Below are 23,910 nucleotides of genomic sequence, written 5' to 3' on the forward strand. Positions count from 1 at the left end.
AAAGCTCAGGAGAGGGACAGTGGTGACGGTTCTCAGCAATGTGAGTGTAATCAATGCCACTTCAAAGTGGGTCAAATGGCAAATGTTATGTGTTATATACACACACACATACATACATACATACGTGTGTGTGTGTGTGTGTGTGTGTGTGTGTGTGTGTGTGTGTATTTTAGAGAAAGAGAGCATGCAAGCAGGGAAAGCAGCAGAGGGGGAGAAAGAGAGAATCCTAAGCAGGCCCCACACTCAGGGAGAAACCTGAAATGTGGCTCAATCCCATGACCCTGGGATCATGACCCAAGCCAAAATCAGGAATCAGACACTCACCTGACTGAGCCACCCAGGCACCCCACCCCCCACTATGTTATATATATTTTTAAATCAATACATAAGATTTAAGGAGGGACAGGGGAGACAGTAGAGCTCTCCCCAATTCCCTGCCTCCTTAACCGAAGAAAACCCAGTATTAGAAGCATGGCCACCAGAGACATAGAAACCAGCCTTTGGTCACGGCCCTCACTCTCACGTCCCAGTGGTGTTCCGAGGCTTAGGGAGGGGTCAGAAAGGAAACAAGCATCTCTGGCTAGAGGGTACCCTCCTCCTGCTGCCGCCCTCTTCCTGCTGCCAGCCCTGAAGGTGGACAAGTTAGACAAATGGGACTGGCTGAGATTTCCGGAGTCCCTACCCCTAAAATGCCTTCTGGGTGTACCACGGAAATGAAATCAGGACCTCAAAGAGATATGTGCACTCCTATGTTCTTTGCAGCATTATCCACAACATGATATTTCATCAACCTAAGTGTCCATCAAAGGACGAATGGATAAAGGAAACATGGTATATATATACCCACAATGAAATACTGTCCAGCCTTAAAAAGGAAGGAAATCCTGTCATTTGTGATGATGTGGATGAACCTGGAGGACATGATGCTAAGTACAGTAAGGCGGGGGCGGAAAGACAAATGCTGCACGATCTCACGTGCAGAATTTCAAAAAGTCAAATTCATACAAGGCGAGAGTAGGAAGGTTGTCAGGGGCTAGGAGGTAGGAGAAAGGGGAGAGGTTGGTCAAAGAGTGCAAAGTTTCAATTATGCAGGATGAATAAGGTCTGGATATCTAATGCCCATCAATGTGACTGTAGTTAATGACACTATATTACATACTCGAAATCTGCTAAGAGAATAGATCTTAAATGTTCTCTCCACCAAAAAAAGAAAAAGAAAGAAAAAAATATGGTAACTCTATGAGGTGATATGCTGGCTTGATTGTGGTAATCATTCCACAATGGATACATGTGTCAAAACATCACATTGTACACATTAAATATATGCAATTTGTATTCTTCAATTATACCTCAGTAAAGCTGGAGGGGTGGGGGCGGGGCAGAGGCAATAAAATGCAAAGGCCTCAGGAAAGGGAACTGAAGCACTACAGGACTGATGTTAGAACATTTTCCCAGGGCGGGGAGAAGGAAGACAGTGGAGGGTGCTGGGCAGAGAGGAGGCAAAGAACCAGAAAGGGGAACTGAACACACTTCCCTGGTCCCTTTCTTTTCTTTACTTCACTTTGAGGCAAACACTAGCCCAGCCCCCAGGCCTGAGAGTTGACACAGGCTCTGGGGTGTTTCAGGTGTCCTTCTGTCTCAGAAAATTTCATCCTCTCGCCAATTGCTAAAGCCCTGCCTTATAACACACACACACACACACACACACACACACACACACACACACACCCCTGAAGCTCGTTTCCCAGAAACCACACTGGTAACTTAAACCCAGAACAGGAGCCCCATAAGAACACAGAACTGAGCAGTATGGGTATGCAAGCACTTTTGCAGCCTCTTCAGAGTCACCTGCTGTTCTTCAAAGACGCTCATTCTCACCTCTTGTCATCCACACCCTTTTGGGGGGACATTTAAATAGGGGCTGGATCTGTGCTGTCTGAGATTAAAGAGAAAGGGAGGGCCATTGGTAAGTCTTGGCTCATCCCTCTGGACGTTGCAGGGCTTTCCTCCCCTGGACATCTTACGGGCCCCTCCTCCCCCACCCCGGAGAAGGGAAATGGTGGTGTTGGACGGTGCAACTTCCTTCTGTCTGCCCTTCACACACACTCTCAGAGTAGGAAAAATGGGTCTCAGGAGGAGACCTACTATGAGATAAACAAACCATGCTTGTCTTCACGACTGCTTACCATCTACAAGTCACTTTCCAGTACCCTTCACCGGCAGGGTGGGAACCTTGCCAAGCCTTTCAAGTTCACTAAATCCTCACAACAGCCGTGTAAAATAGGGATTATAATCCCAGTTTATAAAGGAGAGAGCTGGGTTTCAGAAAAGTAACCCACCCAACGTGACAGAGCCAGTCAGAGGAGGAGTGAGGTCCACCTGACTGACCCAAGCACAACTATGCCACCCAGAACATCCCCTGCCCTATGTCTCCCCAAAGTCACCAAATGTATTCATTCTGCCCAAGGCTCCCTTCTGGGAGAGAAAGCCTTAGACTGTATTGAGAACCTAATGGAAACGGAGGAGCCTCAGGGTGTTGCAGGAAGAGCACTGGACTAGGAGTCAGGGACATGGACACTGGTGTGGGTGCTGCCGCCATCTTGGTGAATTTGATCATGCCACAACCTCACCTGGCCACACTTTCCACATCTGAAAAAGGACCTGGTTAGATCATTATTTGTTCTTTCCAGCTCCAAATACCGTCTCTCCATTATTGATACTTTAAGAGGATCTTGGAGAGGATAATGTTTAACCCAAAGGGATAGCTCTTGAATTGTGAAGTTTCTAGCAAAAGTAAAAACAAAAATCTGGCAGAGAATACTTCCTGCTTCCCCTCAAAAAAATCACACCACGAATACAAGCAACTTCACCTATGATTTAATAGCAAAGGCATTCCCCTAAATATGTTTAGAAATGTATAGTTTCTAACACCTTTTCAAATATATGATTGCATTCTGATTCCTGCAACCATGAAACAGATAAGGAAACTTGAGTCTCAGTTATGGACTGACTTGGGCCATTTCATAAAGCTGGTAGATGGTGGTATGAAGGCTGGTCTTCCAATGTCCATTTAATCACAACCAAAAGGATACTCCTACATGTGCTTTGTGCATGGATCTGGAGTCCTACCACAGCATGAGCCCATCCACACACCTAAGCTGTCAGCATCATCATCATTACCATCATCATCTGCAATGATCTTATCTGAGGACACAAGAGACACTAAGCAATGGTTGCCAAGAACAATTACTAAGGGACGCTAGTGTCATTTCAACACATACACCCAAATACCTGCCAACTCCACCTACTGGAAAGATCAGTACTGTGTGCTCGGAGACGTGCACACACATGGCCTCCCCACCATTTTCTGTCCTCATCGCAGCTCCTGAAGAGGCACATTGATGAGTCCTTTCTTCCCAAACACGCCCCTTTTCAGCATCCCTCAGTCTGGTACCACAACAGTCTCTTGGCTGAGACAAGAGACAATCAAGGAGGGGCGCCTGGGTGGCGCAGTCGGTTAAGCGTCCGACTTCAGCCAGGTCACGATCTCGCGGTCCGTGAGTTCGAGCCCCGCGTCAGGCTCTGTGCTGACAGCTCGGAGCCTGGAGCCTGTTTCCGATTCTGTGTCTCCCTCTCTCTCTGCCCCTCCCCCGTTCATGCTCTGTCTCTCTCTGTCCCAAAAAAAAAAAAAAAAAAAAAAAAAAAAAGTTGAAAAAAAAAAAAAAAAGAAAAAAGAGACAATCAAGGAACCACAGGTTTTCTCTCCTGCCCACCCCTGCCCACCTATGTTCAGTTACAGGGCGTGACAATGGTGTTTCACAACATATAATCAACCCTGCCCTTCCAACTCCATTTCTTAAAAAATTCATAAGTGCACACGAAAGAGAAGAAAACACAAAACAGAACCAGAGGGGCAAAAGGCAATCTTGAAATGAATTTGACTGCAAAAGCTTATGTTCCTGCAGGCATAGTAGATATTAATAATTCAACAAAATATTACAGTAATTACTATACTTTGCAAAATCACAACAGTGCACTTCAGCGCAACTCCTACCAATCTCCCTCCAACTGCAATTAATAAATAAAACACAATTCCCTATATTAAATTTGTTGTTTAAAAGCTAAATATTTTATCAGAACTAATATATTTTAAATAATCAGTCAAGACCAGAAAAATCCCTGGCCCCGCATGTCTCCCCACTTGCAGTGAAATCCCATCTTCACAGCTAGAGCAGAAACGGACTTCAACTAACAAGAATGCACTGAGTGTTAGGGCTTGAAGGCCCCCCCCACTGAGGGACCTGAGAACTGCTCGGCCCCAACACTCTGCTGCAATCTGATCAGGCTGCTGGAAAGAGTGAGAAGGAAAAAAAGGGGGAAGATTAATTCTTTTGGACCATGAATTCTGACCTACCTCACTGGGTTCCAGGAAAAGCCATGAATTACAAAGAGAGGTGAGGGACAGGAAACCACCACAGAGACACCTAAGTATAGCCCTGAGCATGTATGAGGCTAATGACCTTGAAATACAGGTGAGCCTCCCTTTATACTCTAGTTATGTTCCCACAAATTTGTTACACACAATCTATCAAGTTCTGTTGACTTTACCTGCTGTATCAGTTAACTTCTGCTGCAAAAATGCTGGGGAACAAACCACTCAAATCTCAACCACTTATTCTCACAAGAATCATTTATGCTCATAAATATATAGGGCAGCTGGAGGTTGGCTGACTCAACTGCACTCAGCTGGGCAGGGCTGCTCTTGGCTGGGCCAGGCTGGTGTAGGCTAGGCTTGGCTGCACATGACTTGTCCTCTCTCCCAGGACCAGCAAGTTGGCCTGGGCATGTTTCCTCATGCAGAGGCACAAGAAAGCAGGTGGATACCTGATGCCTCTTGCTAACTAAGCTTAGAACTGGCACTTCTTCTATTGACCAAAGTGCATCACAAGGCCAAACCCAAAGTTAGGAGGTGGAGAAGAAATGCCCCACCTCCAGAGAAAGGGTACTACCAGGGCCCAGTACAAAAGGGGTTATAGAGAGGCGCGAGGAATTATATAGAGAAACCAACAATACAATCAACTACACCTGCTAAGTACTTCTTCAGCTGGCTTCTCCTCACCCACCTCCACTGCCACCACCCAAGCCATCACTCTCTCTAGCTACAGCGACAGTCTGGTCTCCTTTCCACCATCTAACTCATAGGGTGATCAGAGTGGTTTTGTTTAATGCACATTTAATTAAATGACTCTCCTACTTTAAACCCTCCCAATGGCTTACCCCTTTGCTCTTAAGATGGAGAATAAACTCCTCCCCCTGGATCCATAAGGCCCTACCCATCCCTGCCTGTCCAGCTTTATCTCTTGCCAGCCTCCAGCCCACAAACCCTCTTCTCTCTGTCCTTCTCTCTGTCCCTTTCAGATACTTTCTTCCCTCATGTCTCAGAAGCTATGTGCCCAGAACACTCTGCCCTCTCCTCTTCACCTAATTAACCCTGTGCATATTTGAGATCTCAGCTCATCTGCTTCTGCCTCTCTGCCCTCTCCAAGTTAAATGTGCCTAGTGTAATCTTTGATAATGTCATGAACCTCTCTTTCAGAGCACTGATCACCATTATATACTCAGAGCCCAGCAGGGCCTGGCATCTAGCAGGTACTCCAAAAATATTTGTTGAATATTGATGACGTTTTCAAAAGCTATCTTACATTTTTTAAAATGACAAATAGCTAAAACTACTCTTTTTTTGGCTGAGTTTTATATTAAAAGTATTCAGATAATAAGCATCTATGGCAAACTGCTCTGTAGAGTTTAATCCCTCACACCATGCTGCTGGTTTTGTATAAACCTGGTTGTAATATATCAGGTCTCCTTAAAGGGTTGCGCATCAGTGACCTGAGCAAAGCCAAGGTGGCCCATGCTAGACACCTCCTTCCCTTACTCTCATTAGTCCTGAGTAGGAGAGGGATACATAGAATCCCCAAATAGCAAAGATGCAAATCAAGCAAGTACACTAAGTACTTCACGACCCAAGGGAAATTTTTTTGACCCTAGACTTCCATGTCCAGATGAACCACAAGCAAATGAGAAAGGCAAATAAATTTTAGACATAAATTTATCATAATTTTAGACCATATAATTTATCATCCAAGCCAGGATTTCTTGAGAATTAAAAGCAATATATCAATATTTATGTCAGGACACAGAAATAATCCAGGACATTCTCATGCCCTCTCTACAAAAAAAACTGGAGGATAAACCACAGAAACATGAAAATCATCCCAAAAAAGAGGAATGGAGCCACTCCCCATCCCCCCCAAAAACCCAGAAGTACGAACCCAGGAGTAGAATAAACAGAAATAGTAAGATAAGAACAGGAAGACAGACCTAGAAAGAAATCAGTACAAATAAGAATATCCAGTAATACAGTTAAGAAGCTGGAATATCTTGGCACAATGGTGAAGAAACAGATGTTTCTTCTCTCTGTGAGGATGATAAAACAATTAGAAACTCAAGAAAAAAAAAAAAGAAAAAAAACAAAGAGCAGTACAAGAAGGTTACAGCCCAAACTACTATGGCAGAATTCTGAGCAACTGTCACAGCATAAAATAATCTACCCAATCTTTACTTCTTATCATGTCACACAGATTTAGTCATGAGTATTGTCAACCATACTACTTTGTTGTAGATAATAAAAACAAGCATAATATTCTGAACATTTTATTAGTTTCATTCGCTGTGCTCTAGGTTACATCCAATGTATTTCCTAAGCACCTTCCGTTGTTCTCTGTTCCTAACATTTTCCTAATGTGTGTTTCCCACACACAAGACTATACACTTTGGGGGTGTCCAGTCTGCACCACTAGGCAGTATAGCAGATGCTCCCCAAATACTTCATATTATCTGAAAAGAATGAGGCCAGGCAATCAATACAGGTCAAGTCCTGGAACAAATGTTTTTTTAAACTCCCAAATTACACTCCCATCTGAGAATTTTATTATATCAGATGTGGCTTGAAATAAATTGTACATCGTGCCTGGAATAAGAAGCATGAGGTTTTTAACGCCATGCTATGTGTGCTAATGGAAGGGTTTCGTTTGTGCTGGGCGAAGGCAAAACAAGGGGGCTGTTGGGCATGGTCTCAAATCTATTGTGGAAGGACCTCCAGCCACTTAAAGCATAAAAGGAGAGGTAAGGTAAACTAACACCATGAGTTCACACCGCCCCTGTTCACATTGCTTTGAGAACCATTCTTTTTAAAATGCTTCCAGGTGCGTTATGTCCTTACTTAACTGTGACATAAAGGGAGCAATGGGATTGTCCCCATTTCACACATAAGGAAATGACTGACCTAGTATCACATCTAGTTTATGCTGAGATAGGCCTGTATCAATTTATGCAGCTCATCCATTCTATAGATAAAGAAATTGAATCCAAGAATATTCAATAACTTAATGAGCATCACACTAAGCAAAGAAATGAATGAAAAAATGAATGAACAAATGAATGCACCTCTGCTTGGGGAAGACCAAATTTATGCATGCTTGAAAGAAGCGTTTTTCAGTATTTTTACCATCATCCTAGACACTCTCCTTACTAATGTACCCATTAAAAAACAACAACTCTCATTCATAGACATATACTGAAGAGTTTTCATCCCCTTACACCTAAGAATGGTGGCCAGCTAAAAGCAGTTACTGTACGTGAGTCAGAAACCCAACTCCACAGATCTCAGCTCCCAGGACAATATTCTTCCCATCCTATTATGATGCTTCTCACTGATGAGATCTTAGAAAGAAAGATACTAATGGGAAGCTAACTGCTCCCTGCCCAAACCCTGACAAAGTCTAAGAAAAAGAGGAATTGCACCCACTCCCAGGTAGGACATCATCTGCCAGCAGGTAGAGGTCAAAATTTTAGGGAGCCTCTGTTTTATGTATTATGAAGAACAACCACAGGTCCTAAGTGAGGTGGGGCTGCTTAGCCTTGAGAAATGACAGTGAACACTAATTTGGAGGCGTGTGTCCCCTTCTCAAAACCCCAGCACCATGTTCCTGCCACTCAGTATAAACCTGGAGTGGGATCCTTTCTTTTGGAAGGTGCCAACTCCAAGGAGGACCTCTCAGAAGTGGGGGCAGTGACTTCATCCCCCTCCCCACACCCAATATGGACCATGGGAGGCCCCAGAACAGGCTTTTAAAAGAGTAGGAGGGAAATTCCTGGCTTGGTGTGATGGTTAATTTTATGTGTCAATTTGACTGGGCCACAGGGTACCCAGATATTTGGTCAAACATTACTCTGTGTATGTCTGCGAGGATGTTTCTGGATGAGATTAATATTTGAATCAGTGGACTGAGTAAAGCACATTGCCCTCCCAGTGTGAGTGCCCTCATCCAAGCCAGGAAGGGCGGATTAGAACAAAAAGGCTGAGTGAGAAATAATTCTTTCTCTTTGCCTGACTATCTTCAAGCTGGGACACTGGTCTTCTCTTGCCCTCAGACTCAGACTCAGACTGGAACTACAGCTGGGTCTCCAGCTTCACAACTACAGATTTAAGACTTCTCAGCCCCATTCATAGTGTCTGTCTATTCCTCACAATAACTTCCTTTAGATACACATATACACACTTCCTTTAGATACACATACATATACACATAGACACACATACATATGTACATATACATACACATACGTAGATATAGACATACATGCACGTACATTCACATGCACATACACACACATACCTATACATATATATATGTACGTATGTATATATATTTACTTATATACACACAAAGAGATTTACAGTGAGGGGTGTGTGTATGCACACACACATACTGGATATATATCGGAGATATATATCCTATTGTTTCTCTTTCTCTAGAGAGCCCAGACTAACACACTAAGTCAGGCCAGCATGCAGAGAAACAACAAGTGCCAAGGGGATATGGGCAGAGAACCAACAGATCTGCCTAAATGGACAGATACTCAACCTACCCCATTTCCTGCCTAGGCGAATAATAAGAACATTCTTAACCAACATGATAGCCTTCAATGCTAGACCCTTTATACTATAGCGTACTTTAGACCCACGCCGTCTCTAAGATTACCAACAACCTGTAGGTTCACTATTATCCCACTTTTACAGCCAGTGAAACTGAGGCTCAGACATCCGTTCAAAGTCGCTGCTGCTTGGGCATCTTCTCATAACCCAATAGACATTTCAGAGTTTTGAGAAACCTTCCAGTCAAAACTTCACTTTCAAGTATGAGTAACACTGACAGCAGCACAGTGATATGAGCAACTCTTTTGCCTCTAAAAATAGCTTCCTCTACCTACCACCACCCTGGAAAACAAATTTCTCTGCAACTCCAGTTTTATGGTCTCGAAACTCTTATTGTAGCAAGTTCCTCCACTACATGTAATCACATTCAGATATGGCAGCTTGAGCTACTTTTCCAGCCCTGAAAAAAAATGTTCGATTCAGTAATTGTTCCCCATCTCCCACTGAGAACAGATTTTAAGAAGAAAAAGTTCATTTCTGATGCAGCAATGTAATCTTTAACCTGACTCTAACCATCTGGAAGAGAAACTGCATACCTCACCATAGATGCCAAAAAGACTTGGAAAGCCCTGCATCAGGCATGTGGGATCTCAGCACCAGTGAGAGGGAACAGAGATGTTCAGGGGTGAGCCTAGGCCCAGGGGCAGCAAGAAGAGGCCTTCCCTCAGCCCCAAGACTCTCATTCTTTACCCAGGCAGTTCTAAGTATTTAAGAAAGTGTTTATTACATTCAACTCAGTAAGCTTCTACTGACCATGCACCATGCACAGGAAGTGAAGGGACACAAAGGGAGAAAATGCAGAAGAGATAGGGCAACCAAGCCTAAGTATCACTTCCTGCGGATTTTTACTTCTAGAGTCTTAGCTGGGTCATTAATGGGTTGAATGGACTGCAGAACGGATGTAATGTATTTAAACAAAACACCCATTTCCTTTTTCTGCAGGAAGAGGCTGATCAACCTCCCTGCCCCCCACCCCCCCAGGACTGAAGTGCCCTGCTGCCAATCAATATCCATCTAGGGGTCACCAAACATCCCCACACACAATTCACCTGCAGGGTGCTGTTTCTCCTCTTCTCTCCTTTGGAACGATTCCTTGTGCAGCATTTTTTTTTATTATTTCATCCTATTTATTTTCACTTCTTTCCCAGGGCAACACTCCCTCTAGTGTCTGTGTAGGGATCTCAGGTTCCACTCTTGGTGCAGAGGGTGCAAGCAAAAAGGGAATACAAGCCTGTATCTCGATGAGGATAAATCACTACAAAATTAATAGTGGGTTTGGCCAGGGTGATAATTCTTGGAAAGAGGCTGCGGATATTCTGCAGATAGTTCTAGTCATGGATATTCCCATTTTACACTAGGCACGAAGCAGAGAGAGCTGGGAGATCAAGAGGAGAAGCACAGCTGGAACCTCAATGTCCATCCCATGGCTTCCATGTAGAGAAGTCTTTGGCACTACATTACAGGTTCCACTTGCCTCCCAGCCCCAGCAGCCCACTGTTCTCCTACTTCCCTGAATGACACATTCTACTAACTCACTTCCTTCAAGAAGTCTTCTGAGATTAGCTGTGAAGCATAATTATGGGTGCCCAAGCCAAGAGAAGCTATTCTCTACCTTTCTGGATGCCTTCCTTAAGGCTTCAATGAAATCCCCCCCAAAAAATGTCCCACATAAAAGCTGTTAATTAGTGTAATCTTTAACCTGGTTCTAACTATCTGATTCTAACCGCTTCTATTACAAATTCTGAGTAGGAATTTCAAGGTCCCCAGTCATTCTCTCCTGTCTTTTTCACTATCTCAGCACAACACAGAAGAGAGATATCGCAAAGGCTCATCTGGCCAAGGATAGGAGGTGCCTGACAGGAGCATCTCCCTGAGGGTTCTGGCCAAAGCTTTTGCCATTAGCTCATTGGAAAACTTGGAGCAAGTACGTCCTTCCTCTGCTTCAATGTTTCCATCTGAAAGCGAAGGGAAAGCCCTTTCCAATATAAAAATAACAACTAAAGCAACTAAGGTATCCGCAGGGCTTGCCACAGGTCCAGCACTTCTTTTAAGCACTTGGCCACGTACGTTATCTCATTAATCCTTACAGCAGCCCAGTGTGAACGGTACTATTTCTACCACTCTCTTCTAATAAATGTACAAATAGCGAAGAAAGTATAACAACTTGTCCAAGGTCACAAGGCTATTAAGGACAGAGGCACGATTTAAAGCCAGGCACCCGGTTCCAGAACCCATGCTCCTAACTATTTACTACACGGCTGTCCCCAATAATCTCTGAAGACTATGTTCAGGATGGATACACTCCACAAGCATGAATTCACACCCAGACCAAACAATCCCACAATCCACACCCTAACAGGATCCTTGATTTCCCTATATGGCTCTATTTCCAGTTTTTCCCCTAAACTAGGTCCCGGTGTGGGCCAAGTGACAGGCCCCTACTTAGCAGCGGGCAGTTTTACTGGCCAACCGTCCTGTATGGCTGGCCCCACTGTGCTCCAGGGCCCTCTCATCTCAACCCACTAGGGATGCTTTCCTCCGCTCCCCAGCAAGAAGTTAATAGCAGAAAGCTGTCTGTGCAATCCTGAAGTTCTTAGACTCCATTACTTTTTCCAAATTTACTACAACACATTTATTAGCGTACTATGAAGAAAAGCATTTCCATAAATAATTAAACCCAAACTACACTGATCAAAATAAATGAGCAAAATGTTCCTGGTGATGCAACCAGGCCTGATTCACTAACTCGAATAATGAGGTGATTCACAAGAGGCCCCCGTTAACAACGGTTAGTAAGACACAGATTGTCCAACATTGAGGAGGTTGGTATTTATCGTTTGCAGATAACTCACTGGGTGGGCAGGGTGGATGTAGAACACAGCCAGGGAACCAGAGGAGGAACCAGAGGAGCCTCTTTGGTTAGCCTCGTGTATATTCATCCTAGGCCTCAGTCTGTCCTACCTATAAAATGGGCAGCATCCTACCTCCCCTGAGTGAAAATGCATAATCCTCTTGGACACAAAATGGTCTGTAAACCCAAGGAGAAACCTGGGAATGAGTAGGGGACAGCTACACAGAGAAAAGGAACAGGAGAGAGTCCAGATCATAGGATGCCACGTTTCTGTCTGAGCCTCACATCCCTCATCTCTATGCTGAGCGATACAATGAAAACAGTTGCCACGTGCCCTTCCTGCCTTGACATCCTATGAGTCTCAATGCCATAGTATCTCTCACAGTGACCCTCTCTCCCCTGAGCTCGCAGCCCGAAACAACTGCTTAACGATTAACCACGTATCATCCCCATGGCTTCTATCTTGCTGTCATGTGTTATTTAACTTTACAGAACAGCAGTCTCATATCCAAAGCATGTTGGAAGGACCTTGAGGCAAATGCTGTCTTATCCTTATTTGGCTCTCCCTTCATCTCACCCTTACCAATCCCACGGTGCCCAGAACACTGCCACACACACAGGAAACACACAGCAAGCGGTCGACTACCTTCTGTGAGTCCACCTGATCTCTGAAGTCCAAAAGGAAGAAGCCAGGTTGTTGCCTAGCTCCTATCTCCATCTTCTTACTAAGTGGGGTAGAGATGCCTCCAAATCTGGTGTTAAAAGTCACATATGAAGTAATAAAGCAGCTATATTAACTCAGTGCTATTAAGAGCGTCAGCCCGTCCTCCCCACACAGCTAAGGCGCCTTCCAGCTCTGGGTGTAAGTTCAGTAAGTATGTACTGAGCTGTGTGACAAGCACTGTATGCCACACAACACAAGAAGAAAAACAACACTTACGCTGAGGGGTGGGGGAGGTGCTGTTGTAATTATTTCCTCCTTCATCTCTTACCTTGAAAACACTTACAAAACCATACAAGATTAAAATAAATGAGTACTAAACTCGTGATCAAATGTGTGATGCAATCTTTGACATTCTATAAACAATTAGGAAAAAGGGAAACAAATGCTTTCAAGGATTTGAATCTTGAGCAGAGCTGTAAATAACAGGTGCATTTCAACAGAGGAAGAAGGGTACCGTAAGTGGAGAAGACCTCAAGAGCAAAGGCTCAGAGTCGAGAAGGGGCTTGGGGCAATGAAGGGGCTCCCTTGGCTAGAGTGAAGGAATCCATCAGGGAACAGAGAAGTGGAAAAGTAGAGCCAGGACATACGCAGTGAAGGGCCCCAAATGCCAGGTTAAAGGGCTCTGGATCTGAATGCAAGCAGGTGAAGGCATTTGAGCCAGACGTAGACATACTAGATGAAATACCCCTGGTTACCATCGCTGTCAAGTTTGAAAAACCTGGGAAAGAAATCACTGATATCCCAAAGGACAAGGACTTCTAATTCCTTCATAGCTTCCGCTCAATAAGACTTGAGGCTGTCACCCTTCACCCACTTGGTCAAACACGGCTGAGTCCCTCCTGCATGTGAGACGGAGCTCTCCCATCTCCACTCACTGCCAGCAAAACCAGAGCACCATTCAGACCCTTCTCTCAGTCACTCCCCATACCTGGGGGGTAAGGATGGTTACCAACGTCCATCCATACCCCAGTGTCCATTCCACTTACCCAAGGTGGCCCGCTGACACTACACTCTCTCTTCTCTGCCTCCAACTTCATTAGATCGCTTTCCTCCCAAACTCTCTGAAAAATCATCCTTCGACATTCTCCCTCTATAAGAAAAGTGTCTCAAGCCTGCCAAGAGGCCAAAGAAAGCAGGAAATCAACAGGTGAGTCAAGCCAGCAGGCCTCAGGTGCACCTACCCTTGGATAAACCCAGCCTTCAGAGGTATCTTCCTATCTCAGCCTGTATGGGGTTGTCGCACCCCCTCTGCTCCTTATGGGATGAATCAGAGCCCACATATCATCCAGTTCCAAAATTCCCCAGTGACAATAATAGATTTACGCAGGCCAAGGAAAAAGCAGTTCTCCCTTCTGCCCTGAGCCTTCTTGCCACTGGAGCTACAACCCTCCACTACCCCCCCCCACCCCCACCCCCACGGCTGCTTCTCTTAAATCCAACACAATTGGAGAAGCCACTTCCCAGCACTTCTTTGCCAACTACAAAGCAAGTTCCAACCACTGCATTTCTGCAATCATTAAATCAGGCCTCCCAATTAAGGAGTTTGCAAATTCTGCTCACCTTGGAAATCACTGCAGGATCTGAGAAGCAAATCACACCCTGTAACCCAGCCATCAGAGGAAACGCAGAGCAGACAAATAGAGACAAACAGCCTGTGTCCAGCCCCCTCCTCTCTCCACCCCACCCCCAACCCCAGGCGGACAATGACCAGGAGCAATTAGGGCTGTGATGTCCCACAGCACTTCCCAGCTCCAGCTCAAAGGAGAGGCTCCCCTTGTAATATTAATTAAAAACAGGTTCTTTTTGGCAACCCCCTGAGGAACAGCTTCTGTGGCAGGCTTCTTTATTAAGCCTCTGAGAAGGCAAAATGCATTAAGATATTGTGACACAAGGTTCGTGAGCAGGGACGATGAAGGCAAGACAATCCAGCCAAAAGCTATTTGAAAAATCTGTTTGAGAGCCACAATTAGCTGCTCCAGTGAGTGAAATACAATTAATCTGATCAAAGCTGTCACTATTTTGCACATTAGGAGTAAATATTTTAGAACACAGTCCAGCTGAATTAGTTAAAGGTATGAAATCCCGCCTGGAAAACATCTGTGTGTTCCACCTCCTCGCAGGCTCAGGGATGGGTTATCTGGAGGCACCTGGAGTTACCAGCATCCCCTGCTTCTCGACACCCCTGCTTCTGCACCAATGTTCAGTGTTGGGCACATTAACTGAAAACTATCTGACAAGTCATTTCAACCAGACACGCTGCAGGGGCAGCAGGCTGCAAGTCGCTGCCACTGCCAGTGAGCTGGAAAGGAATGGGGGTCATCCAAGGGAGAATGCAAGGTTCCCACCTTGGCAACACGCACGGGGGATCCCCATGCGGGGTTACTCCAAAGAGGAGGGGGCACAGAGAAGTGAACTGTCACCTTTACAACCTTCCAGTCTCCAGAGCCTTTTGTCAATCCAGTGAGCAAGCAGGAGGCACCTTCCTGCATTTGAAGGAGAAGGGCAGAATAATGTGTTTTTCTGTTTCCCTGCAAGCTGTGGGGTGTTTGTTCCTCCGGGTTTGTCCCTCCGGGTGTTTGTGACACACTCTCTTCGCCATTAATCACCAGGAATCCAGCTGGAGACTGCTGGAGATAGGGTGGGAATGTCCCTCCAGTGTAGAGGCTCCAAGTCCAAGTCCACTCACCTCTCGCTAGGAACACCTGGCAGGGTAGTAAGGGTCAGAGGGAGACCCAGACTCCAGCCCTTCTTGACACCTTCTAGCTCAAGCCTGCTGGGCACTTCCTCCTTTGTCCCCCAAGCCAACTGAGCACAGTCCTTGAACCAAAGTGGACACATGACCCAAGCCCTGGACAGGGATCTCCTCTGCCCCCGAGTCCCTGGGCACACCTGGACAAATGGAGGGGAGCACGTCCAGTTATGCCTGCCTGACATCCTGCCAAGTGTCAGACTGGAGTTTGATCTCAGTTACATGGGGTGACTGAAAACCGTCCCCAAAAGGGAATTCATATCAAGTAATGAGGTCCACCAAAGGCACTTGCAAGGAGAGCAGAAACCCCAGTTCACACTTAAACTGCTGGTCTTCCCAGAAAAGGATGTGTTTAATACTTCGGTTATCAGAGGCAAGATGGAACTCTCTTTTCACGTCAGAAGAGCCTGGTGCTAGGATATCTCCCTCCACTTTGAATCTGATGATGAGGGAAGCTTCCAGAAACTTCCATCGTCCCACTCATCCCTCACCCTGGCTTTTATGTAGAGCATCTTCTTTTATTGACTTCAGGAATGGGGGGGGGGGGGGATAGTTGAAGAAACCAGCCTGGTAATGTTGCAGAAGCTAGTTTCCCAGTTTCTCTTAGAGGGGTTGTTTCCTTAGAGTCTCTCAAAGAGAGGGCCATGGTAACATACTTCCCCTCTTCCCTCAGAGCAGCACAGATACTCAGTGAAGCCTTTCTCACTAATACTGCCTACACAGCATGGTCAGAAGAGGCAGGTCCAGCCCAGGAGCTAAAGAGGCAGTCCCCCTCTCCACTAGAAAGAAAGGACGGGATGGGGTCCCTGCACCCACGTGTGTTGCCTCGTCCTTTCTTGGACAGTTAAGACTAGCCAAGAACACAACCAACAAGCATCCCGTGGGCTCTTTGTGGACTGCCTGAATCTCATTGCTGTCACTAAGGGCTCCAAGGCCAATTGGTCCATTCCCCAGGTGCTTCTGCCCCTGGTTCAACTATGAGCCATTTGCCCAGGGGGCACAGGGCTAGACTTGACCCCTCACTTCCTCTGCTGCACAACAGCATTGAAGACAGGCAGATGTAACTACCATTTGCAAAAAAGTGGTCACTCTCTGAAATTCCATCTTCAGGGGATAAGTCAACACACACAAAAAAAACGATCCTTCAAGTAAAAGCAGAGACATAAGAAACGCTTTAGGCATTGTGAATTTATACCGTCCAAATGTGGCAGTAATATAGTCATAGATAATGTGAGGACAGCACCTCCTCCTTCTCCCAGAGATACATTTACTTCCACACATCCTGTTCATCCTCCTCACTGAGTGTGAACATGAACGAACACACACACACACACACACACACACACACACTTCCTCATTATCAAACTAAAATGAAGTTGAGAGTCACACTCCCTGCTGTCAGAGAATTACCTCTCTCTCCCCGTCTCCCCCTCTCCCTCTGGAGATTTCCAAGTCTTCAATCACCCAGCCCTGACAAGGCCTGCTGTGCCCACCCCCTATGCTCAGAGTTGCACACTCTGAAGCTACGGGGGTCTTCACCGGAGGCAGATGAAGCCAGACACCGCGCCGCTGGGGAGTCGGACGGCGCAAATCCTTCCAACCCAGCATCCGTACCCAGGCTGGGCTGCGCGTGTCATGGAGAACCAGGAAACCTGTTTTGGGCAGCGTGGACATGCTGCACTCTGCGGACTCCCCGCTTTCCTGTTCCTTCTCACCCCTGTGACACCCTAGAGCCCCTTTAAAATAAGACGAAAATTTCCCAGGAAGTCTTGAATGCCAGCCGTAAAGAGAGGCATGAAGGGGAGGGGAGGAGCTTTCCCATCAAATGAGTTCCCCAAAGCTGCTTATACAGACATTCATCACCCTCCAGACTCTGCCCAACGCCGGTTTCTGATTTTAGCCGGAGAGCCAGAGAAGCGGAAAGGATTTTTCCCAAACTGGCTGAAAGTGGGGGCCGTGGACAGGAGGGGAGGGGGGGTAGATCGCGGGAAGCCGCCCCCCATCCACCGGAGAGCTCGTCCCCCTCCGTTTCCTGGCTTGGCCGCAAGGCGCTGGGCCCGGGCGGGCGGCGGGGATCGGGACCCCCTCCGAGCGCGCTCTGTGGGCTGCAGCAGCTGCCCGGGGCCGCTGGAGCTCCAAGCCCAACGCAGGGCCGTCAGCACCCGGGCCGCTGGAGTGGAAACTCAAGGGCGCCACCTGTCGGTGCCGCTGCTCTCAGGGGAACCTGGCAGCGGGGAGAAAGGGGTGGAGAGGTGCACTGAAAGCACCGGGTCCCATCTCCACTCCGGGGGCCGATTGTGATGCGGGACGCAGCAGCCGAGGCGAGTGTTTTGCTCAAAGACTTAGGTGTGCCTGTGCATTCGTAAGGGTGAGGGGTGCGGAAAGGGTGTTGAATTTCACTGCACGCTTTAAACTTTTTTACTGCCTCTCCTATAGCTTTCCAGGCAGCTGCCTGGGTTTTGGAAGGGGACTCTGACGTGAAGGCCGGGGCTTGGGTGGACTCGGCGCAGCCCCCTCGCCGGGGCTGGGAGAAAGTGCGCCTGGAGCGGAGAGCAGCGGCCCCAAGACCGGCAGGGGTCTGGGAGTCTGAGTGGCCTCCAGCTCCCGGGTTCCCTTTCGCGTGACTGGAGGGGGGGAGGCTCGGCAGTTGCGGGAATCCGTCAGTCTGCCCAGCGGGTCCTTCGCCAATTCAGACCGCGTCCTCACGAATTCAAGCGCCCGACGGGAAAACTGACTCTCCAAGCCGTTTACCAGGGAAAGGGACCACAGATCCATCCCCTGCCCATCTTTAAGACACTTCTTTCCCCCCTCTCTTCCCTCCGGGCTGCCCCAAATCTAGGGTCTCCAGCAAACAAACGTACACACCATCTTACAACAAACTCCGCTAACCTGTTGGGGGCGTGGGGGAAGCCGAATGAACCTGTTCTCTCTACAAGCCAGGGCGCCCCCGCCTCTGCCTCGACCCTCCAGCAACTATCTGTCCCTCGTTCCCGCCCCCCCCCCTTCTGCCCTGCTGTCAGGAGACAGCGGTCCAGCGGGTACTCACGCTGCTGTTGTGTCCGGACCAGTGCACCATGGCTTGATTGTGGGCCGAGTCCCCGGTCAGCGCGAACGAGGTGCTGGGCAGCCGGAGCTCCTCGGCCGCCGCCCCCCCGGCCCGCGGCGCCTTCACCTCCTCCCGGAGACCCTTGGCCGGAGGGCGGCTTCCTTTGGCACCATCGGACAAGGCAGAGGCCCGGGCGTCCCCGCGTTCCAGGGTACTGGGGGGCTGCGCCCGGCGACTCCTCCTCGCGCCGGCAGGCTTGCCCGGAGCCGGGGTGCCTTGTCCCCACCGCGCGCCTGCAGGCGACGGTCCCCCGCCTTCTCCCTGCTTCTTTCCGCCGCTGCCGCCGCCTGGCTGGGACAGCGGCTCCGGGCCGGGCCGGCGCCCCAGTGCGGCGCCTCTCCGCGCCGTCGCCAGCTCCTCTGGCCACTGGCTTGCCACTGCCCGCGGGAAGAGAGGAAGCAGCGCCGGCGGCCGCGACGCAGGGGCCTCGGGGCGCCCGGGACCGCCCGTCGCGCCCCAAGTGATCTCGGCGCCGGCCAGGACCCACGTCGACAGGAGCAGGAGCCCCGTCCGGGCGAGAGGCGCCCCGGGCCAGCCTGCGGGGCGCTCGGTGCGCGCTGCCTCCATCCCGCTGCGGCTGCCGCGGCTCGGGCTGCCGAGAGTGTGGCGCCCGCCGAGGTGCGGGTCCGGCGCGGGGGGTGTGCGCGCGCCGGCGAGCCAGCGAGCGAGTGTGTGTCGGGGGGAGTGGGGAGGGGGCGGCCGGGAAGGAGGTGGCTCGGGCTGGCGCGCCTCGCGGGTCCTCTCCAGTCTTCCCTCCTCGCTCTCGACCGCTCGCTCTCTCGAAAGGGCGATTCCAAAACCCAAGAAAAATTAATATATACCCCCTCGGTGCTTTTTCCCCCTTAAAATAAGATCCCTCACAATCTTCCTCACCGAGCTCCTCCAGAAATTTTGTTAAAAGGGGTGTTTAAAGGTAATGAGAAAAATCCTCTTTTAAAATATGAAAATCAAGCCGGATCCAGGAGGAGGGGCTGGCGACGGACCCCAATCCAGAGTCTCTCCGAAACCCAGCCTCCAACCTGCTCCCGCCGAAGAGTTCGGAGTCGCTTCTGGCCGCCTTTAGGGGGTTACTCTTCGGGCCTGTTGTGGGGGGCGGGAGGTGGCGTGCAGGGAGGATGTGGGGGGGGGGGTCTCGAGGGAGGGGGAGGAGGAGGAAGAGGAGGAGGAGTAAAGTGTTTTCAGCGCCAACTGTTCGGGTTCGGAAGCCAAGGGGCAGACCGGAGCCTTCGCGTGCGGAGGCGGCGCGCGGAAGCAGAGCGCGGGATGGACCCGGGACTCCGCTCGCGGCTCCCGGGCCCGCCCCGCCCCCCGCCCCTCGCGGCCTGCGCCTCCGCCCGGTGCGGGGGCACGGGGACTGCGTGCGTGCGCGTGCGTGCGCGCAGGCGGGAGAGGGTGAGGCGAGGGGTGCGCCGGGGGCTGGCGGGCTGGCGGGCTAGCGGGCGGGCGCCGCGGGGTGGGGGCACCTGGCGGAGCCCAGGGCTGGCTCGGTGTGCGGGGGCGCGCGCCTCCGTGCGTGCGCGTTTGCACGCATTTGTGTGCGTGTCAGTGTGAGCCGTGGGGTGTGGGGCGGGGAGGGGTCCGCTCGGACCGTGGGCGCTCTCGGATCACGCGCGGGCTATGCTTGCATTTCCTGAGCCTGCGAGTCTTCAGAAAGGCAATATTGAGAGTGAGGCAGGCCGCCCTGGACAGCCCCCTCCTCCTGGCGCCCCGCGCACCCATGCTCCCCCCACAGCCGGCGGACGGAACCTGGTGATTCATTAAGCCTCCTGGAAGGCGAGGGGAGAGATCCAGGAGGAGCCGGCGGCGGGGTCAGGTGTTTGCCGGCTCTTCCCGCTCCACGGTTCTCTTTCTCGGGACCCCTGGTCGGAGCTGAGGAAAGACAGTGGAGACCGTTCGCTCCCACGGGGGGATCCAGCCCCCATCTTCTAGCCTGGGATTGAGGTCGCTCACTCTTCCTAGATTCGTTTCTGAACCGGCTCAGTTGTTCCTTCGAAGTGTAGGCTGCCAGTGAGAGGGCCCTCGGCCTAGCCCAGCGCCGGCCTACCAGGCCCCCCTGGACCCCGCTGCAGAAGAGCAGCCTGAGCGCGTCGACGCAGTCCGGGCTAGGGCCCTTGGAGCCCCCTAGGAAAAGGGAGACTTCGGAGAGCGGGAAGCTAAACTTGAACGAGGAGGAGATGTGGTTTACAGGCCCGGGCACGTAGTGCAGCCCACCGCCTCCGCGAAGCCCCCCGTGATTTCTAGGGGTTGGAAAGGCGAGAAGCGCAGAGCTGGAGGAGGGGTTGTTAGGAAAGGAATAGGATGAAGGGAGGGGGCTTGGAGAGCGTGGCCGCCTCCAGGCCCTTCCCCTCCTCCTCGGGATTAGAGGAAGAGTTCCTTTGTGGGTGATGTTTAAAGCGTAGCCAGAGGGAGGGAAACGCCGGAAGAGGGAAGAGGAGAAATGTGGGGCGAAGGGACAAGAAGGGAATGGAGGGGAAGAGAGAAAGGGGAAAGGGAGAAGAGAGGAGAAATGAGATGGAGGAGGAAAGGCGAGATAACGGTGCGAAAGGAAAGGCCAGAGAAAAGAAGAGGCGAAAGCGCCAGCTAAGGGCCAAGAGGGATGGAGGAGGCAGAGGTGGCCTGGGAATCAGCCGGTCACAGAGGGCGGCAACCGGCGGTTTCCGGGAGCCCCCACCCTGGCGAACAGGCTTTTCCGACCGGAGCTAAACTGGAAATTGGAAACCCAGGAGACTGAGCTGGAGAGCCAAGTCGATGACAACGTCCAGCCCAGGATGAGTCGTGTCTTGGACTCTAGGGGTTTCCAAAGACCGTTGGCAGCGGAACGCCCCAAAAAAGTTGCAGCGCGGAAGGCTGAGGTGGGCGCGGGATCAGGCGCTGGACGCGAGCCGGCCGTTCGCAGGTTCCCAGCGCCCCTGCCGGGGAAAGCCGGGCGCTGCAGCCCGAGCCAAGCTCGGGGTGCAGGAAGGATGCGAGGCCTCTCTTCTGCTTGGGCTGTGGGCAGAGGTGCTAGTTGCCAGAGTAGAAGTGATCTTGGCTTTCAGGCTGGCCTCCCGGAGTGGACGTTCACAGAGCCCGGGAGCGGGGCGGGGGGGAGCTGGGGGTAGGCCTCCCAAGTCCAGACCCACAGGGGGAGGTATGCTGTCCAATCCCCAAAGTTCACGTGCAGTACCCCATGGGGGGGGGGGCAGTTATCTGCAAGAGCAATGCTGGAAACTCCCTGCTCCCACTCCCATCTGACCTGACCTGAACATAGCCCGTGGAAAGGTCGGATCCTCGAGGGGGACTCTGGGAGATGTGGCTATTAAGTATTTGGGGAAAAAAAGGGATAAAAGGCTCTAGCAGATGTGATAATTTCACACATCTCCTGCCCGGATTCATCCTCTTGGCCTTGCTCTAGCAGTTATTGGCCCCCATTTTATCTTCAGGCTCTCCCTCCTTCACCCTTTGCCTAACAATCCTTGTCCTCGGCCCTGTGCCCACTCTCCCTCTGCAGCCTCCGAGTCCCCACCAACCTTCTAGAGTTCAGCCTCTTCACAGAGTTCTCTCTTGTACCTGTAGTCCCCTTCCTCACCCGCCGCTCTCTACTGGACTTTCTGCAAGCGGACATTTGCCTTCAGGTGACTCATCAAAGGCTTACTCCCAGCAAACACCTCCTGGTGGCTTCCTTGACACAGCCTGGTCAACACCTTCCACTTGCTGCATTTGTAGTGTTCCATCTGGAAAGATCTCCCTTGGTCTATGTGGTACCAGGGTCTCCTGGGCCCTCCCTGACCAGCCTCAGTCAAGCTCATCAGCCTCTCTTCTCCTGTCCACAAATTAAATTCTGAGCCCTAAACCTCCATCAACACCCCATTCTCTATGCTTCATGCTCACTCCCCCCTCCCTGTGTGAGTGAGCTCAACCTTCTCACCCATTTCTGTGCCTCAGCTGTCACCTCTTGCTTGTTGACTCCTGAATCAACAAGCCCACTCTGATCTCTCTTGAGCTTCACATCTGAGTTCCCCACTGCTCCAGACACGTGGAGGTCCACACTGAAACCCGTATGCATCAAGTTCTAAAAACCATCCTCCTTCTCTGTCACCCAGACTAGACACTTAACAGGCAACCCTGTCTCCTCCCTCTTTCTCATCCCCACATCCAGAAAAATCATTGTCAAGTCCTCTTTTAAATTCTGTTAAGTTAATTTTGAGAGAGAGAGAGAGAAAGCACAAGTGGAGGAGGGGCAGAGAGAGAAAGGAGAAAGAGAGAATCTCAAGCAGGTTCTGCACCACCAGCATGCAGGCCCACACAGGACTTGAACCCACTAAGCCACTAACCAGGAGTTCCTGACCCAAGCTGAAGTTAGATGCTCAACCAACTGAGCCACCCAGGTGCCCTGTCAAATCCTGTTTTAAAAGCCTTTTTCACCTGTTGTCTCCTGTTTATTCCCAGAGTCACTGCCTTAGATCTGACCCTCATCCTCCGTCATCTAGGGTTTTTTTCAAAAAAATTTTTTTAATGTTTTTATTTTTGAGACAGAGAGAGACAGAGCATGAATGGGGGAGGGGCAGAGAGAGAGGGAGACACAGAATCAGAAGCAGGCTCCAGGCTCTGAGCCATCAGCCCAGAGCCCGACGCGGGGCTCGAACTCACGGACCGCGAGATCGTGACCCGGGCTGAAGTCGGACGCTTAACCGACTGAGCTACCCAGGCGCCCCCCGTCGTCTAGGGTTTTGCTGTAACTTCCTATCTTCTCTTGGTCTTCAGTTCTTTCCTTCCCCAACCCAGCCTCCACACCAGCCTGTCCAATAAAAGTATAAATTTAAATTTTTCTAGTAGCCTCATGAAAAATCAAAAAGAAATTAATGAAATTAATTGTAATAATATACCTCCTTAACCATATGCAAAATATCTTCATTTTAGCTCATTAAATAAAAATTATTGAGGTATTTTTACATATTTTTGCACTAAGTATTCAAGATCCAGTGTATACACTTACATCTCAACTCAGACTGACTACATTTCAAGGCTCATAACCACATGTGGCTGGTGGCTACAGTTTTAGACAGCACAGTTTCATGGTTGCCTTTTAAAACATAAGGGAGATTAGTCATGGAACGCCCTCCTCAAAACTCTGCATCGCCAACCATTGTCCATAAAGTCCAAACTTCTCAAAATAGTATGAAGGCTCCATGTACTGCCTTGCCTCCTTGAACTTTCTTACCAAATTCCTTAAGTCTTCATCTGCCCTCTGCCACATTTCCATCAGGGTCTGCTCTCAGTGCCAGTTCTCCCGTGAAGTCTGCCCCCACTATAGCATTCCACCTGACACTACCCATTATCGTCACCACTACCATCTTCATCATCACCATCTCCAAAGTTTTGTCTTCCTGCTGTAAGACGGGAGCTGTCCAACATCTATTTGGAATTGGAAAGACAGGTGAGG

General features: G+C 49.7%; 1 protein-coding gene across 2 annotated transcripts in view; it reads right to left on the reverse strand.

Annotated features, from left to right (window-relative positions):
- Positions 1-19,785, reverse strand: part of SORCS3 (sortilin related VPS10 domain containing receptor 3) — a 592,738-nt gene extending 572,953 nt beyond the window's left edge. The window contains exon 1 of one of the 2 annotated variants that reach the window (XM_078434806.2): positions 18,429-19,785. In XM_078434806.2, the coding sequence (XP_078290932.2) occupies positions 18,429-19,055 (627 nt within the window). In that variant the 5' untranslated portion in view covers positions 19,056-19,785. The remainder of the gene's footprint in view (positions 1-18,428) is intronic. The other variant, XM_078434805.2, reaches the window with a different exon arrangement.
- Positions 19,786-23,910: the final 4,125 nt, after the last annotated feature.

This window comes from Panthera onca, chromosome D2 (assembly GCF_046562875.1).
Source record: "Panthera onca isolate mPanOnc1 chromosome D2, mPanOnc1 haplotype 2, whole genome shotgun sequence".
Taxonomy (NCBI): Eukaryota; Metazoa; Chordata; class Mammalia; order Carnivora; family Felidae; genus Panthera; species Panthera onca.